Source organism: Oncorhynchus masou, chromosome 2 (genome assembly GCF_036934945.1).
Source record: "Oncorhynchus masou masou isolate Uvic2021 chromosome 2, UVic_Omas_1.1, whole genome shotgun sequence".
NCBI classification, from domain to species: domain Eukaryota; kingdom Metazoa; phylum Chordata; class Actinopteri; order Salmoniformes; family Salmonidae; genus Oncorhynchus; species Oncorhynchus masou.
Window position 1 is genome coordinate 2,317,085 of NC_088213.1, and position 24,520 is coordinate 2,341,604.

The 24,520-nt window shown below is 42.7% G+C and overlaps 1 protein-coding gene across 1 annotated transcript in view; it reads right to left on the reverse strand.

Annotated features, from left to right (window-relative positions):
• The window catches only part of LOC135554425 (FH1/FH2 domain-containing protein 1-like), a 261,547-nt gene that overhangs the window by 20,318 nt on the left and 216,709 nt on the right, over positions 1–24,520 (reverse strand). The window contains 1 exon segment of the mRNA XM_064986740.1: positions 2,160–2,321. Coding sequence (XP_064842812.1) covers positions 2,160–2,321 — 162 coding nt within the window.

The window sequence follows — 24,520 nt, forward strand, 5'->3', positions numbered from 1 at the left end:
CTGCATTGTTGGTTAAGGGCTTGTAACATTTCACTGTGAGGTCTACTACACCTGTTGTATTCAGCATTTCACTGTAAGGTCTACTACACCTGTTGTATTCAGCATTTCACTGTGAGGTCTACTACACCTGTTGTCTTCAGCATTTCACTGTGAGGTCTACTACACCTGTTGTATTCAGCATTTCACTGTGAGGTCTACTACACCTGTTGTATTCATCATTTCACTGTAAGGTCTACTACACCTGTTGTATTCAGCATTTCACTGTAAGGTCTACTACACCTGTTGTATTCATCATTTCACTGTAAGGTCTACTACACCTGTTGTATTCATCATTTCACTGTGAGGTCTACTACACCTGTTGTATTCATCATTTCACTGTGAGGTCTACTACACCTGTTGTATTCAGCATTTCACTGTGAGGTCTACTACACCTGTTGTATTTATCATTTCACTGTGAGGTCTACTACTTTTGCTGCTTCAGAACCTACTACCCAAAGAAGCCTGTGCTCATTAAATTAGATTCAAAATATCATTTAAATCCTATGAATCTGTGTGTATGTGTCATTTCACTGTAAGGTCAGACACCTGATTTTTCAGCATTTCACTGTAAGGTCTACCCCTGTCCGTATTCAGATTTCACTGTGAGGTCACTACACCTGTTGTATTCATACATTTAACCAGGGTCCCTACTACACCTGTCTATAGTGAGATTTCACTGTAAGGTCTACAGAGCGATATGACAGGGATTTCACTGTAAGGCCCTCACCTGTGTATTCAGCAGACACTTGAGGTCTACTACATATGTTGTATTCATCATTTCACTGTAAGGTCTATAGAGACCTACTATTCAGCATTTGATGGAGGTCTACTACACCTCTATGATTCATCATTTCTAGCAGAGGTCTATACACTTGGGTATTCACCCATTTCACTCTATAGAGGACTTACTCTAGCAGAGCGATATGACAGTATTCTCACTGTGAGGTCTAGAGACACCTAGCAGTTGTGTGATTCAGGATTTCACCAGGGTCTATAGAGACACCTAGCAGTATTCAGCATTTCACTGTGAGGTCTATAGAGAGACTTACTGTAGCAGCATTTCACTGCCCCCCCCCCTCTATAAGGTCTACTACACCTGTTGTATTCAGAGATTTCACTCTAGCAGGCTACGATACCCCTGTTGTATTCAGCATTTCACTCTAAGGACTACTCTACAGCGTGTATTCAGGATTTACTGTAGGGTCTACTACACCTATAGAGAGACTGTATTCAGCAGAGCGATATGACAGGATCTCTACACCTGGGTATTCAGACATTTCACTGTAAGCGTCTGATACACCTGTTGATTCATCATTTCACTGGGAGACTTACACCTGTTGCAGATCATTTCATGTAAGGTCTACTACACCAGGGTAGTCCCCAGGCCACTGTCAGGTCCCCACCTATAGTTTATTCATCATTTCATGGAGGTCTACAGGGCCCCCCCCACCAGTAGGGAGACTTATTCAGCATTTCACTGGAGGTCTACTACACCAGGGCATTTCACTGTGAGGAGACTTACTTTTGCTGCATGTGATGGAGACCTACTACCCAGGGAAGCCTGTGCTCATTAAATTAGACTCAAAATATGGAGGGGCGTTAAATCCCATGAATCAGGTGTCTATAGAGAGACTTACTCTAGCAGAGCGTGTGGTGGAGGGGATCTCTACCCAGGGGGCCCCCCCCAGTATAGAGACTTACTCTAGCAGAGCGTGTGATGGAGGGGATCTCTACCCAGGGCCCACCCCCCTCTATAGAGACTTACTCTAGCAGAGCGTGTGATGGAGGGGATCCCTACCCAGGGCCACCCCCCCCTCTATAGAGACTTACTCTAGCAGAGCGTGTGATGGAGGGGATCTCTACCCAGGGCCCCCCCCAGGGCCCCCCCCCCCCAGTAGAGAGACTTACTCTAGCAGAGCGTGTGATGGAGGGGATCTCTACCCATCCCCCCCAGGGTCCCCCCCCCCTCTATAGAGACTTACTCTAGCAGAGCGTGTGATGGAGGGGATCTCTACCCAGGGCCCCCCCCAGGGCCTCCCCCCTGTAGGGAGACTTACTCTAGCAGAGCGTGTGATGGAGGGGATCTCTACCCAGGGCCCCCCCCCAGTAGGGAGACTTACTCTAGCAGAGCGCGTGATGGAGGGGATCTCGGAGTAGACGTCTGACGTGTCAGTGTAGTTGTCTACCAGGAGGTTACAGGCGTGGTGGAGCAGAGACTGTCTGTGGACCGTGTCCTTCACCTCAGTTACCTTCTCCAAGTAGTTCAGCTCAAAACCTTTAGCCTGCAGAGAGACAGAGGGGGGGGGGCAGAGAGATGGGGACAGAGGGGGGGGGCAGAGAGAGGGGGGCAGAGGGGGGGGGCAGAGAGAGGGGGGCAGAGAGAGAGACACACAGAGAGACACAGAGAGAGACACAGAGAGAGACACAGAGAGAGACACAGAGAGAGAGAGAGAGAGAGAGAGAGACACAAAAAGACAGAAAATCAGACAGAGACAGGCAGTCAGACAGGTGATGACAGTAAACTACATTAGAGTCAAAACTACAGCAATCAACCCATCTACCAATAAACAGTAAATAAACCCTCCTGAACTGTTTCCTGCTTTAGGATCAACATCTTCTCATCAGCTGAACCAACTCCTAGTCCTTGTGAAGCCATACAGGTGATGAGTACCAAGACAGCTCTCTGCTCCAGACAGCACGTGGTTCACCTATCAGTTGGTTCAATCTAATCCCTTCAGTCACTGAAATCGGTTAAAACAAAAGGGTTTAAAAACTATTCAAATAAAGGCAACAGTTGGATGAAGAATCTCCAAACCTTTACAATGTTTACAATCCAACAGATATTGACGGAATTATAAGCAAATCAAATATTAAAATTGGTCCAGACACATACTGAATGGAGTTGAGGGATTTCGGTGGGAATTGAGGTATTGAATTTATAGTCAAATATTAAAAAAAACTTTAAAAAAGATGCACTCATATATACATTTTATTGTATCAGGTATATTTTTGTATATTTTGTGTTGAAATAAAGAAAATAATTTGTGCCTCATTTGCATAAATACACCAGGTGTCCCAAAGCTGGGACCGAGAGACTGTTAAACAGCTTCTACCTCCATCAGACTGTTAAACAGCTTCTATCTCCACCAGACTGTTAAACAGCTTCTACCTCCACCAGACTGTTAAACAGCTTCTATCTCCACCAGACTGTTAAACAGCTTCTATCTCCACCAGACTGTTAAACAGCTTCTACCTCCACCAGACTGTTAAACAGCTTCTATCTCCATCAGACTGTTAAACAGCTTCTATCTCAAGGCCATCAGACTGTTAAACAGCTTCTATCTCCACCAGACTGTTAAACAGCTTCTATCTCCACCAGACTGTTAAACAGCTTCTATCTCCATCAGACTGTTAAACAGCTTCTATCTCAAGGCCATCAGACTGTTGAACAGCTTCTATCTCCATCAGACTGTTAAACAGCTTCTATCTCAAGGCCATCAGACTGTTAAACAGCTTCTATCTCCACCAGACTGTTAAACAGCTTCTACCTCCAGGCAATCAGACTGTTGAACAGCTTCTAACTCCATCAGACTGTTAAACAGCTTCTACCTCCATCAGACTGTTAAACAGCTTCTATCTCCATCAGACTGTTAAACAGCTTCTATCTCCATCAGACTGTTAAACAAATCAGACTGTTAAACAGCTTCTATCTCCATCAGACTGTTAAACAGCTTCTATCTCCATCAGACTGTTAAACAGCTTCTATCTCCATCAGACTGTTAAACAGCTTCTATCTCCATCAGACTGTTAAACAGCTTCTATCTCCATCAGACTGTTAAACAGCTTCTATCTCCATCAGACTGTTAAACAGCTTCTATCTCCATCAGACTAAACCATCCACCAGACTGTTAAACAGCTTCTATCTCCACCAGACTGTTAAACAGCTTCTATCTCCATCAGACTGTTAAACAGCTTCTATCTCCATCAGACTGTTAAACAGCTTCTATCTCCATCAGACTGTTAAACAGCTTCTATCTCCATCAGACTGTTAAACAGCTTCTATCTCAAGGCCATCAGACTGTTAAACAGCTTCTATCTCCACCAGACTGTTAAACAGCTTCTACCTCCATCAGACTGTTAAACAGCTTCTATCTCCACCAGACTGTTAAACAGCTTCTACCTCCATCAGACTGTTAAACAGCTTCTATCTCCATCAGACTGTTAAACAGCTTCTATCTCCATCAGACTGTTAAACAGCTTCTACCTCCATCAGACTGTTAAACAGCTTCTATCTCCACCAGACTGTTAAACAGCTTCTATCTCCACCAGACTGTTAAACAGCTTCTATCTCCACCAGACTGTTAAACAGCTTCTACCTCCATCAGACTGTTAAACAGCTTCTATCTCCATCAGACTGTTCAACAGCTTCTATCTCCAGGCCATCAGACTGTTAAACAGCTTCTATCTCCATCAGACTGTTAAACAGCTTCTACCTCCATCAGACTGTTAAACAGCTTCTACCTCCATCAGACTGTTAAACAGCTTCTACCTCCACCAGACTGTTAAACAGCTTCTATCTCCACCAGACTGTTAAACAGCTTCTATCTCCACCAGACTGTTAAACAGCTTCTATCTCCATCAGACTGTTAAACAGCTTCTATCTCAAGGCCATCAGACTGTTGAACAGCTTCTATCTCCATCAGACTGTTAAACAGCTTCTATCTCAAGGCCATCAGACTGTTAAACAGCTTCTATCTCCACCAGACTGTTAAACAGCTTCTACCTCCAGGCAATCAGACTGTTGAACAGCTTCTAACTCCATCAGACTGTTAAACAGCTTCTACCTCCATCAGACTGTTAAACAGCTTCTATCTCCATCAGACTGTTAAACAGCTTCTATCTCCATCAGACTGTTAAACAGCTTCTATCTCCATCAGACTGTTAAACAGCTTCTATCTCCATCAGACTGTTAAACAGCTTCTACCTCCATCAGACTGTTAAACAGCTTCTACCTCCATCAGACTGTTAAACAGCTTCTATCTCCATCAGACTGTTAAACAGCTTCTATCTCCATCAGACTGTTAAACAGCTTCTACCTCCATCAGACTGTTAAACAGCTTCTACCTCCATCAGACTGTTAAACAGCTTCTATCTCCATCAGACTGTTAAACAGCTTCTATCTCCATCAGACTGTTAAACAGCTTCTATCTCCATCAGACTGTTAAACAGCTTCTACCTCCATCAGACTGTTAAACAGCTTCTACCTCCATCAGACTGTTAAACAGCTTCTATCTCCACCAGACTGTTAAACAGCTTCTACCTCCATCAGACTGTTAAACAGCTTCTATCTCCATCAGACTGTTAAACAGCTTCTATCTCCATCAGACTGTTAAACAGCTTCTATCTCCACCAGACTGTTAAACAGCTTCTATCTCCACCAGACTGTTAAACAGCTTCTATCTCCATCAGACTGTTAAACAGCTTCTATCTCCAGACCATCAGACTGTTAAACAGCTTCTATCTCCATCAGACTGTTAAACAGCTTCTATCTCCACCAGACTGTTAAACAGCTTCTATCTCCATCAGACTGTTAAACAGCTTCTATCTCCATCAGACTGTTGAACAGCTTCTACCTCCATCAGACTGTTAAACAGCTTCTATCTCCATCAGACTGTTCAACAGCTTCTATCTCCATCAGACTGTTAAACAGCTTCTACCTCCATCAGACTGTTAAACAGCTTCTATCTCCATCAGACTGTTAAAGAGCTTCTATCTCCAGGCCATCAGACTGTTAAACAGCTTCTATCTCCATCAGACTGTTAAACAGCTTCTACCTCCATCAGACTGTTAAACAGCTTCTACCTCCACCAGACTGTTAAACAGCTTCTACCTCCACCAGACTGTTAAACAGCTTCTATCTCCACCAGACTGTTAAACAGCTTCTATCTCCACCAGACTGTTAAACAGCTTCTATCTCCATCAGACTGTTAAACAGCTTCTATCTCCACCAGACTGTTAAACAGCTTCTACCTCCAGGCCATCAGACTGTTGAACAGCTTCTACCTCCATCAGACTGTTAAACAGCTTCTACCTCCATCAGACTGTTAAACAGCTTCTATCTCCAGACCATCAGACTGTTAAACAGCTTCTATCTCCATCAGACTGTTAAACAGCTTCTATCTCCAGACCATCAGACTGTTAAACAGCTTCTACCTCCATCAGACTGTTAAACAGCTTCTATCTCCATCAGACTGTTAAACAGCTTCTATCTCCAGGCCATCAGACTGTTAAACAGCTTCTATCTCCATCAGACTGTTAAACAGCTTCTATCTCCACCAGACTGTTAAACAGCTTCTATCTCCATCAGACTGTTAAACAGCTTCTATCTCCATCAGACTGTTAAACAGCTTCTATCTCCATCAGACTGTTAAACAGCTTCTATCTCCATCAGACTGTTAAACAGCTTCTATCTCCATCAGACTGTTAAACAGCTTCTATCTCCATCAGACTGTTAAACAGCTTCTATCTCCATCAGACTGTTAAACAGCTTCTATCTCCATCAGACTGTTAAACAGCTTCTATCTCCATCAGACTGTTAAACAGCTTCTATCTCCACCAGACTGTTAAACAGCTTCTATCTCCACCAGACTGTTAAACAGCTTCTACCTCCATCAGACTGTTAAACAGCTTCTACCTCCATCAGACTGTTAAACAGCTTCTACCTCCATCAGACTGTTAAACAGCTTCTACCTCCATCAGACTGTTAAACAGCTTCTATCTCCAGGCCATCAGACTGTTAAACAGCTTCTATCTCCACCAGACTGTTAAACAGCTTCTACCTCCATCAGACTGTTAAACAGCTTCTATCTCCATCAGACTGTTAAACAGCTTCTACCTCCATCAGACTGTTAAACAGCTTCTACCTCCACCAGACTGTAAAACAGGTTATACCTCCACCAGACTGTTAAACAGCTTCTATCTCCACCAGACTGTTAAACAGCTTCTATCTCCACCAGACTGTTAAACAGCTTCTACCTCCATCAGACTGTTAAACAGCTTCTATCACCATCAGACTATTAAACAGCTTCTACCTCCATCAGACTGTTAAACAGCTTCTATCACCATCAGACTATTAAACAGCTTCTACCTCCATCAGACTGTTAAACAGCTTCTATCACCATCAGACTGTTAAACAGCTTCTACCTCCATCAGACTGTTAAACAGCTTCTACCTCCATCAGACTGTTAAACAGCTTCTAACTCCATCAGACTGTTAAACAGCTTCTACCTCCATCAGACTGTTAAACAGCTTCTATCTCCATCAGACTGTTAAACAGCTTCTATCTCATCTCCATCAGACTGTTAAACAGCTTCTATCTCATCTCCAGACTGTTAAACAGCTTCTATCTCATCTCCATCAGACTGTTAAACAGCTTCTACCTCCATCAGACTGTTAAACAGCTTCTACCTCCATCAGACTGTTAAACAGCTTCTACCTCCATCAGACTGTTAAACAGCTTCTACCTCCACCAGACTGTTAAACAGCTTCTACCTCCACCAGACTGTTAAACAGCTTCTATCTCCATCAGACTGTTAAACAGCTTCTATCTCCATCAGACTGTTAAACAGCTTCTATCTCAAGGCCATCAGACTGTTAAACAGCTTCTATCTCAAGGCCATCAGACTGTTAAACAGCTTCTACCTCCATCAGACTGTTAAACAGCTTCTATCTACACCAGACTGTTAAACAGCTTCTACCTCCACCAGACTGTTAAACAGCTTCTATCTCCACCAGACTGTTAAACAGCTTCTATCTCAAGGCCATCAGACTGTTAAACAGCTTCTATCTCCATCAGACAGTTAAACAGCTTCTATCTCCATCAGACTGTTAAACAGCTTCTATCTCCACCAGACCGTTAAACAGCTTCTATCTCCATCAGACTGTTAAACAGCTTCTATCTCCACCAGACTGTTAAACAGCTTCTACCTCCATCAGACTGTTAAACAGCTTCTATCTCAAGGCCATCAGACTGTTAAACAGCTTCTATCTCCATCAGACTGTTGAACAGCTTCTACCTCCATCAGACTGTTAAACAGCTTCTATCTCAAGGCCATCAGACTGTTAAACAGCTTCTATCTCCATCCCAACTGTTAAACAGCTTCTATCTCAAGGCCATCAGACTGTTAAACAGCTTCTATCTCCATCAGACTGTTGAACAGCTTCTACCTCCATCAGACTGTTAAACAGCTTCTACCTCCACCAGACTGTTAAACAGCTTCTACCTCCACCAGACTGTTAAACAGCTTCTACCTCCATCAGACTGTTAAACAGCTTCTACCTCCATCAGACTGTTAAACAGCTTCTACCTCCACCAGACTGTTAAACAGCTTCTATCTCCATCAGACTGTTAAACAGCTTCTACCTCCACCAGACTGTTAAACAGCTTCTACCTCCACCAGACTGTTAAACAGCTTCTATCTCCATCAGACTGTTAAACAGCTTCTATCTCCATCAGACTGTTAAACAGCTTCTATCTCCATCAGACTGTTAAACAGCTTCTATCTCCATCAGACTGTTAAACAGCTTCTATCTCCATCAGACTGTTAAACAGCTTCTACCTCCACCAGACTGTTAAACAGCTTCTACCTCCATCAGACTGTTAAACAGCTTCTATCTCCATCAGACTGTTAAACAGCTTCTACCTCCACCAGACTGTTAAACAGCTTCTATCTCCATCAGACTGTTAAACAGCTTCCATCTCCACCAGACTGTTAAACAGCTTCTATCTCAAGGCCATCAGACTGTTAAACAGCTTCTATCTCCATCAGACTGTTAAACAGCTTCTACCTCCATCAGACTGTTAAACAGCTTCTATCTCCATCAGACTGTTAAACAGCTTCTATCTCCATCCCAACTGTTAAACAGCTTCTATCTCAAGGCCATCAGACTGTTAAACAGCTTCTATCTCCATCCCAACTGTTAAACAGCTTCTATCTCAAGGCCATCAGACTGTTAAACAGCTTCTATCTCCATCAGACTGTTGAACAGCTTCTACCTCCATCAGACTGTTAAACAGCTTCTACCTCCACCAGACTGTTAAGCAGCTTCTACCTCCACCAGACTGTTAAACAGCTTCTATCTCCATCAGACTGTTAAACAGCTTCTACCTCCACCAGACTGTTAAACAGCTTCTACCTCCACCAGACTGTTAAACAGCTTCTACCTCCACCAGACTGTTAAACAGCTTCTATCTCCATCAGACTGTTAAACAGCTTCTATCTCCATCAGACTGTTAAACAGCTTCTATCTCCATCAGACTGTTAAACAGCTTCTACCTCCATCAGACTGTTAAACAGCTTCTATCTCCACCAGACTGTTAAACAGCTTCTATCTCCACCAGACTGTTAAACAGCTTCTATCTCCATCAGACTGTTAAACAGCTTCTACCTCCACCAGACTGTTGAACAGCTTCTACCTCCATCAGACTGTTAAACAGCTTCTATCTCCAGGCCATCAGACTGTTAAACAGCTTCTATCTCCATCAGACTGTTAAACAGCTTCTACCTCCATCAGACTGTTAAACAGCTTCTATCTCCATCAGACTGTTAAACAGCTTCTACCTCCATCAGACTGTTAAACAGCTTCTATCACCATCAGACTATTAAACAGCTTCTACCTCCATCAGACTGGCAAACAGCTTCTACCTCCATCAGACTGTTAAACAGCTTCTACCTCCATCAGACTGTTAAACAGCTTCTATCTCCATCAGACTGTTAAACAGCTTCTATCTCATCTCCATCAGACTGTTAAACAGCTTCTATCTCATCTCCATCAGACTGTTAAACAGCTTCTATCTCATCTCCATCAGACTGTTAAACAGCTTCTACCTCCATCAGACTGTTAAACAGCTTCTACCTCCATCAGACTGTTAAACAGCTTCTACCTCCATCAGACTGTTAAACAGCTTCTACCTCCATCAGACTGTTAAACAGCTTCTATCTCCATCAGACTGTTAAACAGCTTCTATCTCCACCAGACTGTTAAACAGCTTCTATCTCCATCAGACTGTTAAACAGCTTCTATCTCCATCAGACTGTTAAACAGCTTCTATCTCCATCCCAACTGTTAAACAGCTTCTATCTCAAGGCCATCAGAATGTTAAACAGCTTCTATCTCCATCAGACTGTTGAACAGCTTCTACCTCCATCAGACTGTTAAACAGCTTCTATCTCAAGGCCATCAGACTGTTAAACAGCTTCTATCTCCATCCCAACTGTTAAACAGCTTCTATCTCAAGGCCATCAGACTGTTAAACAGCTTCTACCTCCATCAGACTGTTAAACAGCTTCTACCTCCACCAGACTGTTAAACAGCTTCTATCTCCATCAGACTGTTAAACAGCTTCTATCTCCATCAGACTGTTAAACAGCTTCTACCTCCACCAGACTGTTAAACAGCTTCTAGCTCCATCAGACTGTTAAACAGCTTCCATCTCCACCAGACTGTTAAACAGCTTCTATCTCAAGGCCATCAGACTGTTAAACAGCTTCTATCTCCATCAGACTGTTAAACAGCTTCTACCTCCATCAGACTGTTAAACAGCTTCTATCTCCATCAGACTGTTAAACAGCTTCTATCTCCATCCCAACTGTTAAACAGCTTCTATCTCAAGGCCATCAGACTGTTAAACAGCTTCTATCTCCATCCCAACTGTTAAACAGCTTCTATCTCAAGGCCATCAGACTGTTAAACAGCTTCTATCTCCATCAGACTGTTGAACAGCTTCTACCTCCATCAGACTGTTAAACAGCTTCTACCTCCACCAGACTGTTAAACAGCTTCTACCTCCACCAGACTGTTAAACAGCTTCTATCTCCATCAGACTGTTAAACAGCTTCTACCTCCACCAGACTGTTAAACAGCTTCTACCTCCACCAGACTGTTAAACAGCTTCTACCTCCACCAGACTGTTAAACAGCTTCTATCTCCATCAGACTGTTAAACAGCTTCTATCTCCATCAGACTGTTAAACAGCTTCTATCTCCATCAGACTGTTAAACAGCTTCTACCTCCATCAGACTGTTAAACAGCTTCTATCTCCATCAGACTGTTAAACAGCTTCTACCTCCATCAGACTGTTAAACAGCTTCTATCACCATCAGACTATTAAACAGCTTCTACCTCCATCAGACTGGCAAACAGCTTCTACCTCCATCAGACTGTTAAACAGCTTCTACCTCCATCAGACTGTTAAACAGCTTCTACCTCCATCAGACTGTTAAACAGCTTCTATCTCATCTCCATCAGACTGTTAAACAGCTTCTATCTCATCTCCATCAGACTGTTAAACAGCTTCTATCTCATCTCCATCAGACTGTTAAACAGCTTCTATCTCATCTCCATCAGACTGTTAAACAGCTTCTACCTCCATCAGACTGTTAAACAGCTTCTACCTCCATCAGACTGTTAAACAGTTTCTACCTCCATCAGACTGTTAAACAGCTTCTACCTCCATCAGACTGTTAAACAGCTTCTACCTCCATCAGACTGTTAAACAGCTTCTATCTCCATCAGACTGTTAAACAGCTTCTATCTCCACCAGACTGTTAAACAGCTTCTATCTCCATCAGACTGTTAAACAGCTTCTATCTCCATCAGACTGTTAAACAGCTTCTATCTCCATCCCAACTGTTAAACAGCTTCTATCTCAAGGCCATCAGAATGTTAAACAGCTTCTATCTCCATCAGACTGTTGAACAGCTTCTACCTCCATCAGACTGTTAAACAGCTTCTATCTCAAGGCCATCAGACTGTTAAACAGCTTCTATCTCCATCCCAACTGTTAAACAGCTTCTATCTCAAGGCCATCAGACTGTTAAACAGCTTCTATCTCCATCAGACTGTTGAACAGCTTCTACCTCCATCAGACTGTTAAACAGCTTCTACCTCCACCAGACTGTTAAACAGCTTCTACCTCCACCAGACTGTTAAACAGCTTCTACCTCCACCAGACTGTTAAACAGCTTCTACCTCCACCAGACTGTTAAACAGCTTCTACCTCCACCAGACTGTTAAACAGCTTCTACCTCCACCAGACTGTTAAACAGCTTCTACCTCCACCAGACTGTTAAACAGCTTCTACCTCCATCAGACTGTTAAACAGCTTCTACCTCCATCAGACTGTTAAACAGCTTCTATCTCCATCAGACTGTTAAACAGCTTCTACCTCCACCAGACTGTTAAACAGCTTCTACCTCCACCAGACTGTTAAACAGCTTCTATCTCCATCAGACTGTTAAACAGCTTCTATCTCCACCAGACTGTTAAACAGCTTCTATCTCAAGGCCATCAGACTGTTAAACAGCTTCTACCTCCATCAGACTGTTAAACAGCTTCTATCTCCATCCCAACTGTTAAACAGCTTCTATCTCAAGGCCATCAGACTGTTAAACAGCTTCTATCTCCATCAGACTGTTAAACAGCTTCTATCTCCATCCCAACTGTTAAACAGCTTCTATCTCAAGGCCATCAGACTGTTAAACAGCTTCTACCTCCATCAGACTGTTAAACAGCTTCTACCTCCACCAGACTGTTAAACAGCTTCTATCTCCATCAGACTGTTAAACAGCTTCTATCTCCATCAGACTGTTAAACAGCTTCTATCTCCACCAGACTGTTAAACAGCTTCTACCTCCATCAGACTGTTAAACAGCTTCTATCTCCATCAGACTGTTAAACAGCTTCTATCTCCATCAGACTGTTAAACAGCTTCTACCTCCATCAGACTATTAAACAGCTTCTACCTCCATCAGACTGTTAAACAGCTTCTATCTCCATCAGACTGTTAAACAGCTTCTATCTCCATCAGACTGTTAAACAGCTTCTATCTCCATCAGACTGTTAAACAGCTTCTATCTCCATCATACTGTTGAACAGCTTCTACCTCCATCAGACTGTTAAACAGCTTCTATCTCCATCAGACTGTTAAACAGCTTCTATCTCCATCCCAACTGTTAAACAGCTTCTATCTCAAGGCCATCAGACTGTTAAACAGCTTCTATCTCCATCAGACTGTTAAACAGCTTCTATCTCCATCAGACTGTTAAACAGCTTCTACCTCCATCAGACTGTTAAACAGCTTCTACCTCCATCAGACTGTTAAACAGCTTCTATCTCCACCAGACTGTTAAACAGCTTCTATCTCCATCAGACTGTTAAACAGCTTCTATCTCCATCAGACTGTTAAACAGCTTCTATCTCCATCAGACTGTTAAACAGCTTCTACCTCCATCAGACTGTTAAACAGCTTCTATCTCCATCAGACTGTTAAACAGCTTCTATCTCCACCAGACTGTTAAACAGCTTCTATCTCCATCAGACTGTTAAACAGCTTCTATCTCCACCAGACTGTTAAACAGCTTCTATCTCAAGGCCATCAGACTGTTAAACAGCTTCTATCTCCATCAGACTGTTAAACAGCTTCTACCTCCATCAGACTGTTAAACAGCTTCTATCTCCATCAGACTGTTAAACAGCTTCTATCTCCATCCCAACTGTTAAACAGCTTCTATCTCAAGGCCATCAGACTGTTAAACAGCTTCTATCTCCATCAGACTGTTAAACAGCTTCTATCTCCATCAGACTGTTAAACAGCTTCTACCTCCATCAGACTGTTAAAGAGCTTCTATCTCCACCAGACTGTTAAACAGCTTCTACCTCCATCAGACTGTTAAACAGCTTCTACCTCCATCAGACTGTTAAACAGCTTCTACCTCCACCAGACTGTTAAACAGCTTCTATCTCCATCCCAACTGTTAAACAGCTTCTATCTCAAGGCCATCAGACTGTTAAACAGCTTCTATCTCCATCAGACTGTTAAACAGCTTCTATCTCCACCAGACTGTTAAACAGCTTCTATCTCCACCAGACTGTTAAACAGCTTCTATCTCAAGGCCATCAGACTGTTAAACAGCTTCTATCTCCATCCCAACTGTTAAACAGCTTCTATCTCAAGGCCATCAGACTATTAAACAGCTTCTATCTCCATCAGACTGTTAAACAGCTTCTATCTCCGTCAGACTGTTAAACAGCTTCTATCTCAAGGCCATCAGACTGTTAAACAGCTTCTATCTCCATCAGACTGTTAAACAGCTTCTATCTCAAGGCCATCAGACTGTTAAACAGCTTCTATCTCCATCAGACTGTTAAACAGCTTCTATCTCCATCAGACTGTTAAACAGCTTCTATCTCCATCAGACTGTTAAACAGCTTCTACCTCCACCAGACTGTTAAACAGCTTCTACCTCCATCAGACTGTTAAACAGCTTCTATCTCCATCAGACTGTTAAACAGCTTCTACCTCCACCAGACTGTTAAACAGCTTCTATCTCCATCAGACTGTTAAACAGCTTCCATCTCCACCAGACTGTTAAACAGCTTCTATCTCAAGGCCATCAGACTGTTAAACAGCTTCTATCTCCATCAGACTGATAAACAGCTTCTACCTCCATCAGACTGTTAAACAGCTTCTATCTCCATCAGACTGTTAAACAGCTTCTATCTCCATCCCAACTGTTAAACAGCTTCTATCTCAAGGCCATCAGACTGTTAAACAGCTTCTATCTCCATCCCAACTGTTAAACAGCTTCTATCTCAAGGCCATCAGACTGTTAAACAGCTTCTATCTCCATCAGACTGTTGAACAGCTTCTACCTCCATCAGACTGTTAAACAGCTTCTACCTCCACCAGACTGTTAAACAGCTTCTACCTCCACCAGACTGTTAAACAGCTTCTATCTCCACCAGACTGTTAAACAGCTTCTACCTCCATCAGACTGTTAAACAGCTTCTACCTCCACCAGACTGTTAAACAGCTTCTACCTCCACCAGACTGTTAAACAGCTTCTACCTCCACCAGACTGTTAAACAGCTTCTACCTCCATCAGACTGTTAAACAGCTTCTACCTCCATCAGACTGTTAAACAGCTTCTACCTCCACCAGACTGTTAAACAGCTTCTACCTCCACCAGACTGTTAAACAGCTTCTACCTCCACCAGACTGTTAAACAGCTTCTATCTCCATCAGACTGTTAAACAGCTTCTATCTCCATCAGACTGTTAAACAGCTTCTATCTCCATCAGACTGTTAAACAGCTTCTACCTCCATCAGACTGTTAAACAGCTTCTACCTCCATCAGACTGTTAAACAGCTTCTATCTCCAGGCCATCAGACTGTTAAACAGCTTCTATCTCCATCAGACTGTTAAACAGCTTCTACCTCCATCAGACTGTTAAACAGCTTCTATCTCCATCAGACTGTTAAACAGCTTCTACCTCCATCAGACTATTAAACAGCTTCTACCTCCATCAGACTGGCAAACAGCTTCTACCTCCATCAGACTGTTAAACAGCTTCTACCTCCATCAGACTGTTAAACAGCTTCTATCTCCATCAGACTGTTAAACAGCTTCTATCTCATCTCCATCAGACTGTTAAACAGCTTCTATCTCATCTCCATCAGACTGTTAAACAGCTTCTATCTCATCTCCATCAGACTGTTAAACAGCTTCTACCTCCATCAGACTGTTAAACAGCTTCTACCTCCATCAGACTGTTAAACAGCTTCTACCTCCATCAGACTGTTAAACAGCTTCTACCTCCATCAGACTGTTAAACAGCTTCTATCTCCATCAGACTGTTAAACAGCTTCTATCTCCATCAGACTGTTAAACAGCTTCTATCTCCATCCCAACTGTTAAACAGCTTCTATCTCAAGGCCATCAGAATGTTAAACAGCTTCTATCTCCATCAGACTGTTGAACAGCTTCTACCTCCATCAGACTGTTAAACAGCTTCTATCTCAAGGCCATCAGACTGTTAAACAGCTTCTATCTCCATCCCAACTGTTAAACAGCTTCTATCTCAAGGCCATCAGACTGTTAAACAGCTTCTATCTCCATCAGACTGTTGAACAGCTTCTACCTCCATCAGACTGTTAAACAGCTTCTACCTCCACCAGACTGTTAAACAGCTTCTATCTCCATCAGACTGTTAAACAGCTTCTATCTCCATCAGACTGTTAAACAGCTTCTACCTCCACCAGACTGTTAAACAGCTTCTATCTCCATCAGACTGTTAAACAGCTTCCATCTCCACCAGACTGTTAAACAGCTTCTATCTCAAGGCCATCAGACTGTTAAACAGCTTCTATCTCCATCAGACTGTTAAACAGCTTCTATCTCCATCCCAACTGTTAAACAGCTTCTATCTCAAGGCCATCAGACTGTTAAACAGCTTCTATCTCCATCCCAACTGTTAAACAGCTTCTACCTCCATCAGACTGTTAAACAGCTTCTATCTCCATCAGACTGTTAAACAGCTTCTATCTCAAGGCCATCAGACTGTTAAACAGCTTCTATCTCCATCAGACTGTTGAACAGCTTCTACCTCCATCAGACTGTTAAACAGCTTCTACCTCCACCAGACTGTTAAACAGCTTCTACCTCCACCAGACTGTTAAACAGCTTCTATCTCCATCAGACTGTTAAACAGCTTCTACCTCCACCAGACTGTTAAACAGCTTCTACCTCCACCAGACTGTTAAACAGCTTCTACCTCCACCAGACTGTTAAACAGCTTCTATCTCCATCAGACTGTTAAACAGCTTCTATCTCCATCAGACTGTTAAACAGCTTCTATCTCCATCAGACTGTTAAACAGCTTCTACCTCCATCAGACTGTTAAACAGCTTCTACCTCCATCAGACTGTTAAACAGCTTCTATCTCCATCAGACTGTTAAACAGCTTCTACCTCCATCAGACTGTTAAACAGCTTCTATCACCATCAGACTATTAAACAGCTTCTACCTCCATCAGACTGGCAAACAGCTTCTACCTCCATCAGACTGTTAAACAGCTTCTACCTCCATCAGACTGTTAAACAGCTTCTATCTCCATCAGACTGTTAAACAGCTTCTATCTCATCTCCATCAGACTGTTAAACAGCTTCTATCTCATCTCCATCAGACTGTTAAACAGCTTCTATCTCATCTCCATCAGACTGTTAAACAGCTTCTACCTCCATCAGACTGTTAAACAGCTTCTACCTCCATCAGACTGTTAAACAGCTTCTACCTCCATCAGACTGTTAAACAGCTTCTACCTCCATCAGACTGTTAAACAGCTTCTATCTCCATCAGACTGTTAAACAGCTTCTATCTCCATCAGACTGTTAAACAGCTTCTATCTCCATCAGACTGTTAAACAGCTTCTATCTCCACCAGACTGTTAAACAGCTTCTATCTCCATCAGACTGTTAAACAGCTTCTATCTCCATCCCAACTGTTAAACAGCTTCTATCTCAAGGCCATCAGAATGTTAAACAGCTTCTATCTCCATCAGACTGTTGAACAGCTTCTACCTCCATCAGACTGTTAAACAGCTTCTATCTCAAGGCCATCAGACTGTTAAACAGCTTCTATCTCCATCCCAACTGTTAAACAGCTTCTATCTCAAGGCCATCAGACTGTTAAACAGCTTCTATCTCCATCAGACTGTTGAACAGCTTCTACCTCCATCAGACTGTTAAACAGCTTCTACCTCCACCAGACTGTTAAACAGCTTCTACCTCCACCAGACTGTTAAACAGCTTCTATCTCCATCAGACTGTTAAACAGCTTCTACCTCCACCAGACTGTTAAACAGCTTCTACCTCCACCAGACTGTTAAACAGCTTCTACCTCCACCAGACTGTTAAACAGCTTCTACCTCCACCAGACTGTTAAACAGCTTCTACCTCCACCAGACTGTTAAACAGCTTCTACCTCCATCAGACTGTTAAACAGCTTCTATCTCCATCAGACTGTTAAACAGCTTCTACCTCCACCAGACTGTTAAACAGCTTCTATCTCCATCAGACTGTTAAACAGCTTCTATCTCCACCAGACTGTTAAACAGCTTCTATCTCAAGGCCATCAGACTGTTAAACAGCTTCTATCTCCATCAGACTGTTAAACAGCTTCTACCTCCATCAGACTGTTAAACAGCTTCTATCTCCATCAGACTGTTAAACAGCTTCTATCTCCATCCCAACTGTTAAACAGCTTCTATCTCCGTCAGACTGTTAAACAGCTTCTACCTCCATCAGACTGTTAAACAGCTTCTACCTCCATCAGACTGTTAAACAGCTTCTACCTCCATCAGACTGTTAAACAGCTTCTATCTCCATCAGACTGTTAAACAGCTTCTATCTCCATCAGACTGTTAAACAGCTTCTACCTCCATCAGACTGTTAAACAGCTTCTACCTCCACCAGACTGTTAAACAGCTTCTACCTCCATCAGACTGTTAAACAGCTTCTACCTCCATCAGACTGTTAAACAGCTTCTACCTCCACCAGACTGTTAAACAGCTTCTACCTCCATCAGACTGTTAAACAGCTTCTACCTCCATCAGACTGTTAAACAGCTTCTATCTCCACCAGACTGTTAAACAGCTTCTACCTCCACCAGACTGTTAAACAGCTTCTACCTCCACCAGACTGTTAAACAGCTTCTACCTCCACCAGACTGTTAAACAGCTTCTACCTCCATCAGACTGTTAAACAGCTTCTATCTCCATCAGACTGTTAAACAGCTTCTATCTCCACCAGACTGTTAAACAGCTTCTATCTCCACCAGACTGTTAAACAGCTTCTATCTCAAGGCCATCAGACTGTTAAACAGCTTCTATCTCCATCAGACTGTTAAACAGCTTCTACCTCCATCAGACTGTTAAACAGCTTCTATCTCCATCAGACTGTTAAACAGCTTCTATCTCCATCCCAACTGTTAAACAGCTTCTATCTCCGTCAGACTGTTAAACAGCTTCTACCTCCATCAGACTGTTAAACAGCTTCTACCTCCATCAGACTGTTAAACAGCTTCTACCTCCATCAGACTGTTAAACAGCTTCTATCTCCATCAGACTGTTAAACAGCTTCTATCTCCATCAGACTGTTAAACAGCTTCTACCTCCATCAGACTGTTAAACAGCTTCTACCTCCACCAGACTGTTAAACAGCTTCTACCTCCATCAGACTGTTAAACAGCTTCTACCTCCATCAGACTGTTAAACAGCTTCTACCTCCATCAGACTGTTAAACAGCTTCTACCTCCATCAGACTGTTAAACAGCTTCTACCTCCATCAGACTGTTAAACAGCTTCTATCTCCACCAGACTGTTAAACAGCTTCTACCTCCACCAGACTGTTAAACAGCTTCTATCTCCACCAGACTGTTAAACAGCTTCTATCTCCATCAGACTGTTAAACAGCTTCTATCTCATCTCCATCAGACTGTTAAACAGCTTCTATCTCATCTCCATCAGACTGTTAAACAGCTTCTACTTCCATCAGACTGTTAAACAGCTTCTACCTCCATCAGACTGTTAAACAGCTTCTATCTCCATCAGACTGTTAAACAGCTTCTATCTCCATCAGACTGTTAAACAGCTTCTATCTCCACCAGACTGTTAAACAGCTTCTATCTCCATCAGACTGTTAAACAGCTTCTATCTCCATCCCAACTGTTAAACAGCTTCTATCTCAAGGCCATCAGAATGTTAAACAGCTTCTATCTCCATCAGACTGTTGAACAGCTTCTACCTCCATCAGACTGTTAAACAGCTTCTATCTCAAGGCCATCAGACTGTTAAACAGCTTCTATCTCCATCCCAACTGTTAAACAGCTTCTATCTCAAGGCCATCAGACTGTTAAACAGCTTCTATCTCCATCAGACTGTTGAACAGCTTCTACCTCCATCAGACTGTTAAACAGCTTCTACCTCCACCAGACTGTTAAACAGCTTCTACCTCCACCAGACTGTTAAACAGCTTCTATCTCCATCAGACTGTTAAACAGCTTCTACCTCCACCAGACTGTTAAACAGCTTCTACCTCCACCAGACTGTTAAACAGCTTCTACCTCCACCAGACTGTTAAACAGCTTCTACCTCCACCAGACTGTTAAACAGCTTCTACCTCCACCAGACTGTTAAACAGCTTCTACCTCCATCAGACTGTTAAACAGCTTCTATCTCCATCAGACTGTTAAACAGCTTCTACCTCCACCAGACTGTTAAACAGCTTCTATCTCCATCAGACTGTTAAACAGCTTCTATCTCCACCAGACTGTTAAACAGCTTCTATCTCAAGGCCATCAGACTGTTAAACAGCTTCTATCTCCATCAGACTGTTAAACAGCTTCTACCTCCATCAGACTGTTAAACAGCTTCTATCTCCATCAGACTGTTAAACAGCTTCTATCTCCATCCCAACTGTTAAACAGCTTCTATCTCCGTCAGACTGTTAAACAGCTTCTACCTCCATCAGACTGTTAAACAGCTTCTACCTCCATCAGACTGTTAAACAGCTTCTACCTCCATCAGACTGTTAAACAGCTTCTATCTCCATCAGACTGTTAAACAGCTTCTATCTCCATCAGACTGTTAAACAGCTTCTACCTCCATCAGACTGTTAAACAGCTTCTACCTCCACCAGACTGTTAAACAGCTTCTACCTCCATCAGACTGTTAAACAGCTTCTACCTCCATCAGACTGTTAAACAGCTTCTACCTCCACCAGACTGTTAAACAGCTTCTACCTCCATCAGACTGTTAAACAGCTTCTACCTCCATCAGACTGTTAAACAGCTTCTATCTCCACCAGACTGTTAAACAGCTTCTACCTCCACCAGACTGTTAAACAGCTTCTACCTCCACCAGACTGTTAAACAGCTTCTACCTCCACCAGACTGTTAAACAGCTTCTACCTCCATCAGACTGTTAAACAGCTTCTATCTCCATCAGACTGTTAAACAGCTTCTATCTCCACCAGACTGTTAAACAGCTTCTATCTCCACCAGACTGTTAAACAGCTTCTATCTCAAGGCCATCAGACTGTTAAACAGCTTCTATCTCCATCAGACTGTTAAACAGCTTCTACCTCCATCAGACTGTTAAACAGCTTCTATCTCCATCAGACTGTTAAACAGCTTCTATCTCCATCCCAACTGTTAAACAGCTTCTATCTCCGTCAGACTGTTAAACAGCTTCTACCTCCATCAGACTGTTAAACAGCTTCTACCTCCATCAGACTGTTAAACAGCTTCTACCTCCATCAGACTGTTAAACAGCTTCTATCTCCATCAGACTGTTAAACAGCTTCTATCTCCATCAGACTGTTAAACAGCTTCTACCTCCATCAGACTGTTAAACAGCTTCTACCTCCACCAGACTGTTAAACAGCTTCTACCTCCATCAGACTGTTAAACAGCTTCTACCTCCATCAGACTGTTAAACAGCTTCTACCTCCATCAGACTGTTAAACAGCTTCTACCTCCATCAGACTGTTAAACAGCTTCTACCTCCATCAGACTGTTAAACAGCTTCTATCTCCACCAGACTGTTAAACAGCTTCTACCTCCACCAGACTGTTAAACAGCTTCTATCTCCACCAGACTGTTAAACAGCTTCTATCTCCATCAGACTGTTAAACAGCTTCTATCTCATCTCCATCAGACTGTTAAACAGCTTCTATCTCATCTCCATCAGACTGTTAAACAGCTTCTACTTCCATCAGACTGTTAAACAGCTTCTACCTCCATCAGACTGTTAAACAGCTTCTATCTCCATCAGACTGTTAAACAGCTTCTATCTCCATCAGACTGTTAAACAGCTTCTATCTCCATCAGACTGTTAAACAGCTTCTATCTCCACCAGACTGTTAAACAGCTTCTACCTCCATCAGACTGTTAAACAGCTTCTATCTCAAGGCCATCAGACTGTTAAACAGCTTCTATCTCCATCAGACTGTTAAACAGCTTCTACCTCCATCAGACTATTAAACAGCTTCTATCTCCATCAGACTGTTAAACAGCTTCTATCTCCATCAGACTGTTAAACAGCTTCTATCTCCATCAGACTGTTAAACAGCTTCTATCTCCATCATACTGTTGAACAGCTTCTACCTCCATCAGACTGTTAAACAGCTTCTATCTCCATCAGACTGTTAAACAGCTTCTATCTCCATCCCAACTGTTAAACAGCTTCTATCTCAAGGCCATCAGACTGTTAAACAGCTTCTATCTCCATCAGACTGTTAAACAGCTTCTATCTCCATCAGACTGTTAAACAGCTTCTACCTCCATCAGACTGTTAAACAGCTTCTATCTCCATCAGACTGTTAAACAGCTTCTATCTCCATCAGACTGTTAAACAGCTTCTATCTCCACCAGACTGTTAAACAGCTTCTACCTCCATCAGACTGTTAAACAGCTTCTATCTCCACCAGACTGTTAAACAGCTTCTATCTCCATCAGACTGTTAAACAGCTTCTATCTCCATCAGACTGTTAAACAGCTTCTACCTCCATCAGACTGTTAAACAGCTTCTATCTCCATCAGACTGTTAAACAGCTTCTATCTCCATCCCAACTGTTAAACAGCTTCTATCTCAAGGCCATCAGACTGTTAAACAGCTTCTATCTCCATCAGACTGTTAAACAGCTTCTACCTCCATCAGACTGTTAAACAGCTTCTATCTCCATCAGACTGTTAAACAGCTTCTATCTCAAGGCCATCAGACTGTTAAACAGCTTCTATCTCCATCAGACTGTTAAACAGCTTCTATCTCCATCAGACTGTTAAACAGCTTCTATCTCCATCAGACTGTTAAACAGCTTCTATCTCCATCAGACTGTTAAACAGCTTCTATCTCCATCAGACTGTTAAACAGCTTCTACCTCCACCAGACTGTTAAACAGCTTCTACCTCCACCAGACTGTTAAACAGCTTCTACCTCCACCAGACTGTTAAACAGCTTCTATCTCCATCAGACTGTTAAACAGCTTCTACCTCCACCAGACTGTTAAACAGCTTCTACCTCCACCAGACTGTTAAACAGCTTCTACCTCCACCAGACTGTTAAACAGCTTCTACCTCCACCAGACTGTTAAACAGCTTCTATCTCAAGGCCATCAGACTGTTAAACAACAACCACTAACATTGAGTGGCTGCTCCCAACACACTGACACTGACTCAACTCCAGCCACTTTAATAATGGGAATTGATGGGAATTGATGTAAAATATATCACCAGCCACTTTAAACAATGCTACCTAATATAATGTTACTTACCCTACATTATTCATCTCATATGCATACATATATACTGTACTCTATATCATCGACTGCATCCTTATGTAATACATGTATCACTAGCCACTAACTATGCCACTTTGTTTACATACTCATCTCATATGTATATACTGTACTCGATACCATCTACTGTATCCTGCCTATGCTGCTCTGTACCATCACTCATTCATATATCCTTATGTACATATTCTTTATCCCCTTACACTGTGTATAAGACAGTAGTTTAGGAATTGTTAGTTAGATTACTTGTTGGTTATTACTGCATTGTCGGAACTAGAAGCACAAGCATTTCGCTACACTCGCATTAACATCTGCTAACCATGTGTATGTGACAAATACAATTTGATTTGAATATCATTAAATTAACAAACTTTGCAACTGTATTAAATTATTACTTTTTTAAAATTCCAACAAAAATGAAATAAAAACAGTGTGATAGGGTTATCTGGACAACCTGTTCACACAAATGATGTGTGAATGAAGTAGATGTTTCTGCACCCCCCCTCAAACACAGGAAGTAGATGTTTTCTGCACCCCTCCCCCTCAAAAACAGGAAGTAGATGTTTTTTGCACCCCCCCCTAAAACACAGGAAGTAGATGTTTTTTGCACCCCCCCCTAAAACACAGGAAGTAGATGTTTTTTGCACCCCCCCCTAAAACACAGGAAGTAGATGTTTTTTGCACCCCCCTAAAACACAGGAAGTAGATGTTTTTGCACCCCCCTCAAAAACAGGAAGTAGATGTTTTTTGCACCCCCTCCCCCCTCAAAAACAGGAAGTAGATGTTTTCCCCCCCCCCCCCCCCCCAAACACAGGAAGTAGATGTCTGAAAAGGACAACTCCTCAGGTGGGCGGGTTCATACACGCGGCTAGTCCACTTGAGGTGATATTTTTTACATTGTTGTACGATACAGGGCCTTTACAGTCCTAATGCCCTATACAGCCCTATGGGCCCTGGTCAACAGTAGTGCCCTATACAGCCCTATGGGCCCTGGTCAACATTAGTGCCCTATGGGCCCTGGTCAACAGTAGTGCCCTATACAGCCCTATGGGCCCTGGTCAACAGTAGTGCCCTATACAGCCCTATGGGCCCTGGTCGACAGTAGTGCCCTATACAGCACTATGGGCCCTGGTCAACAGTAGTGCCCTATACAGCCATATGGGCCCTGGTCAACAGTAGTGCCCTATACAGCCCTATGGGCCCTGGTCAACAGTAGTGCCCTATACAGCCCTATGGGTCCTGGTCAACAGTAGTGCCCTATGGGCCCTGGTCAACAGTAGTGCCCTATAC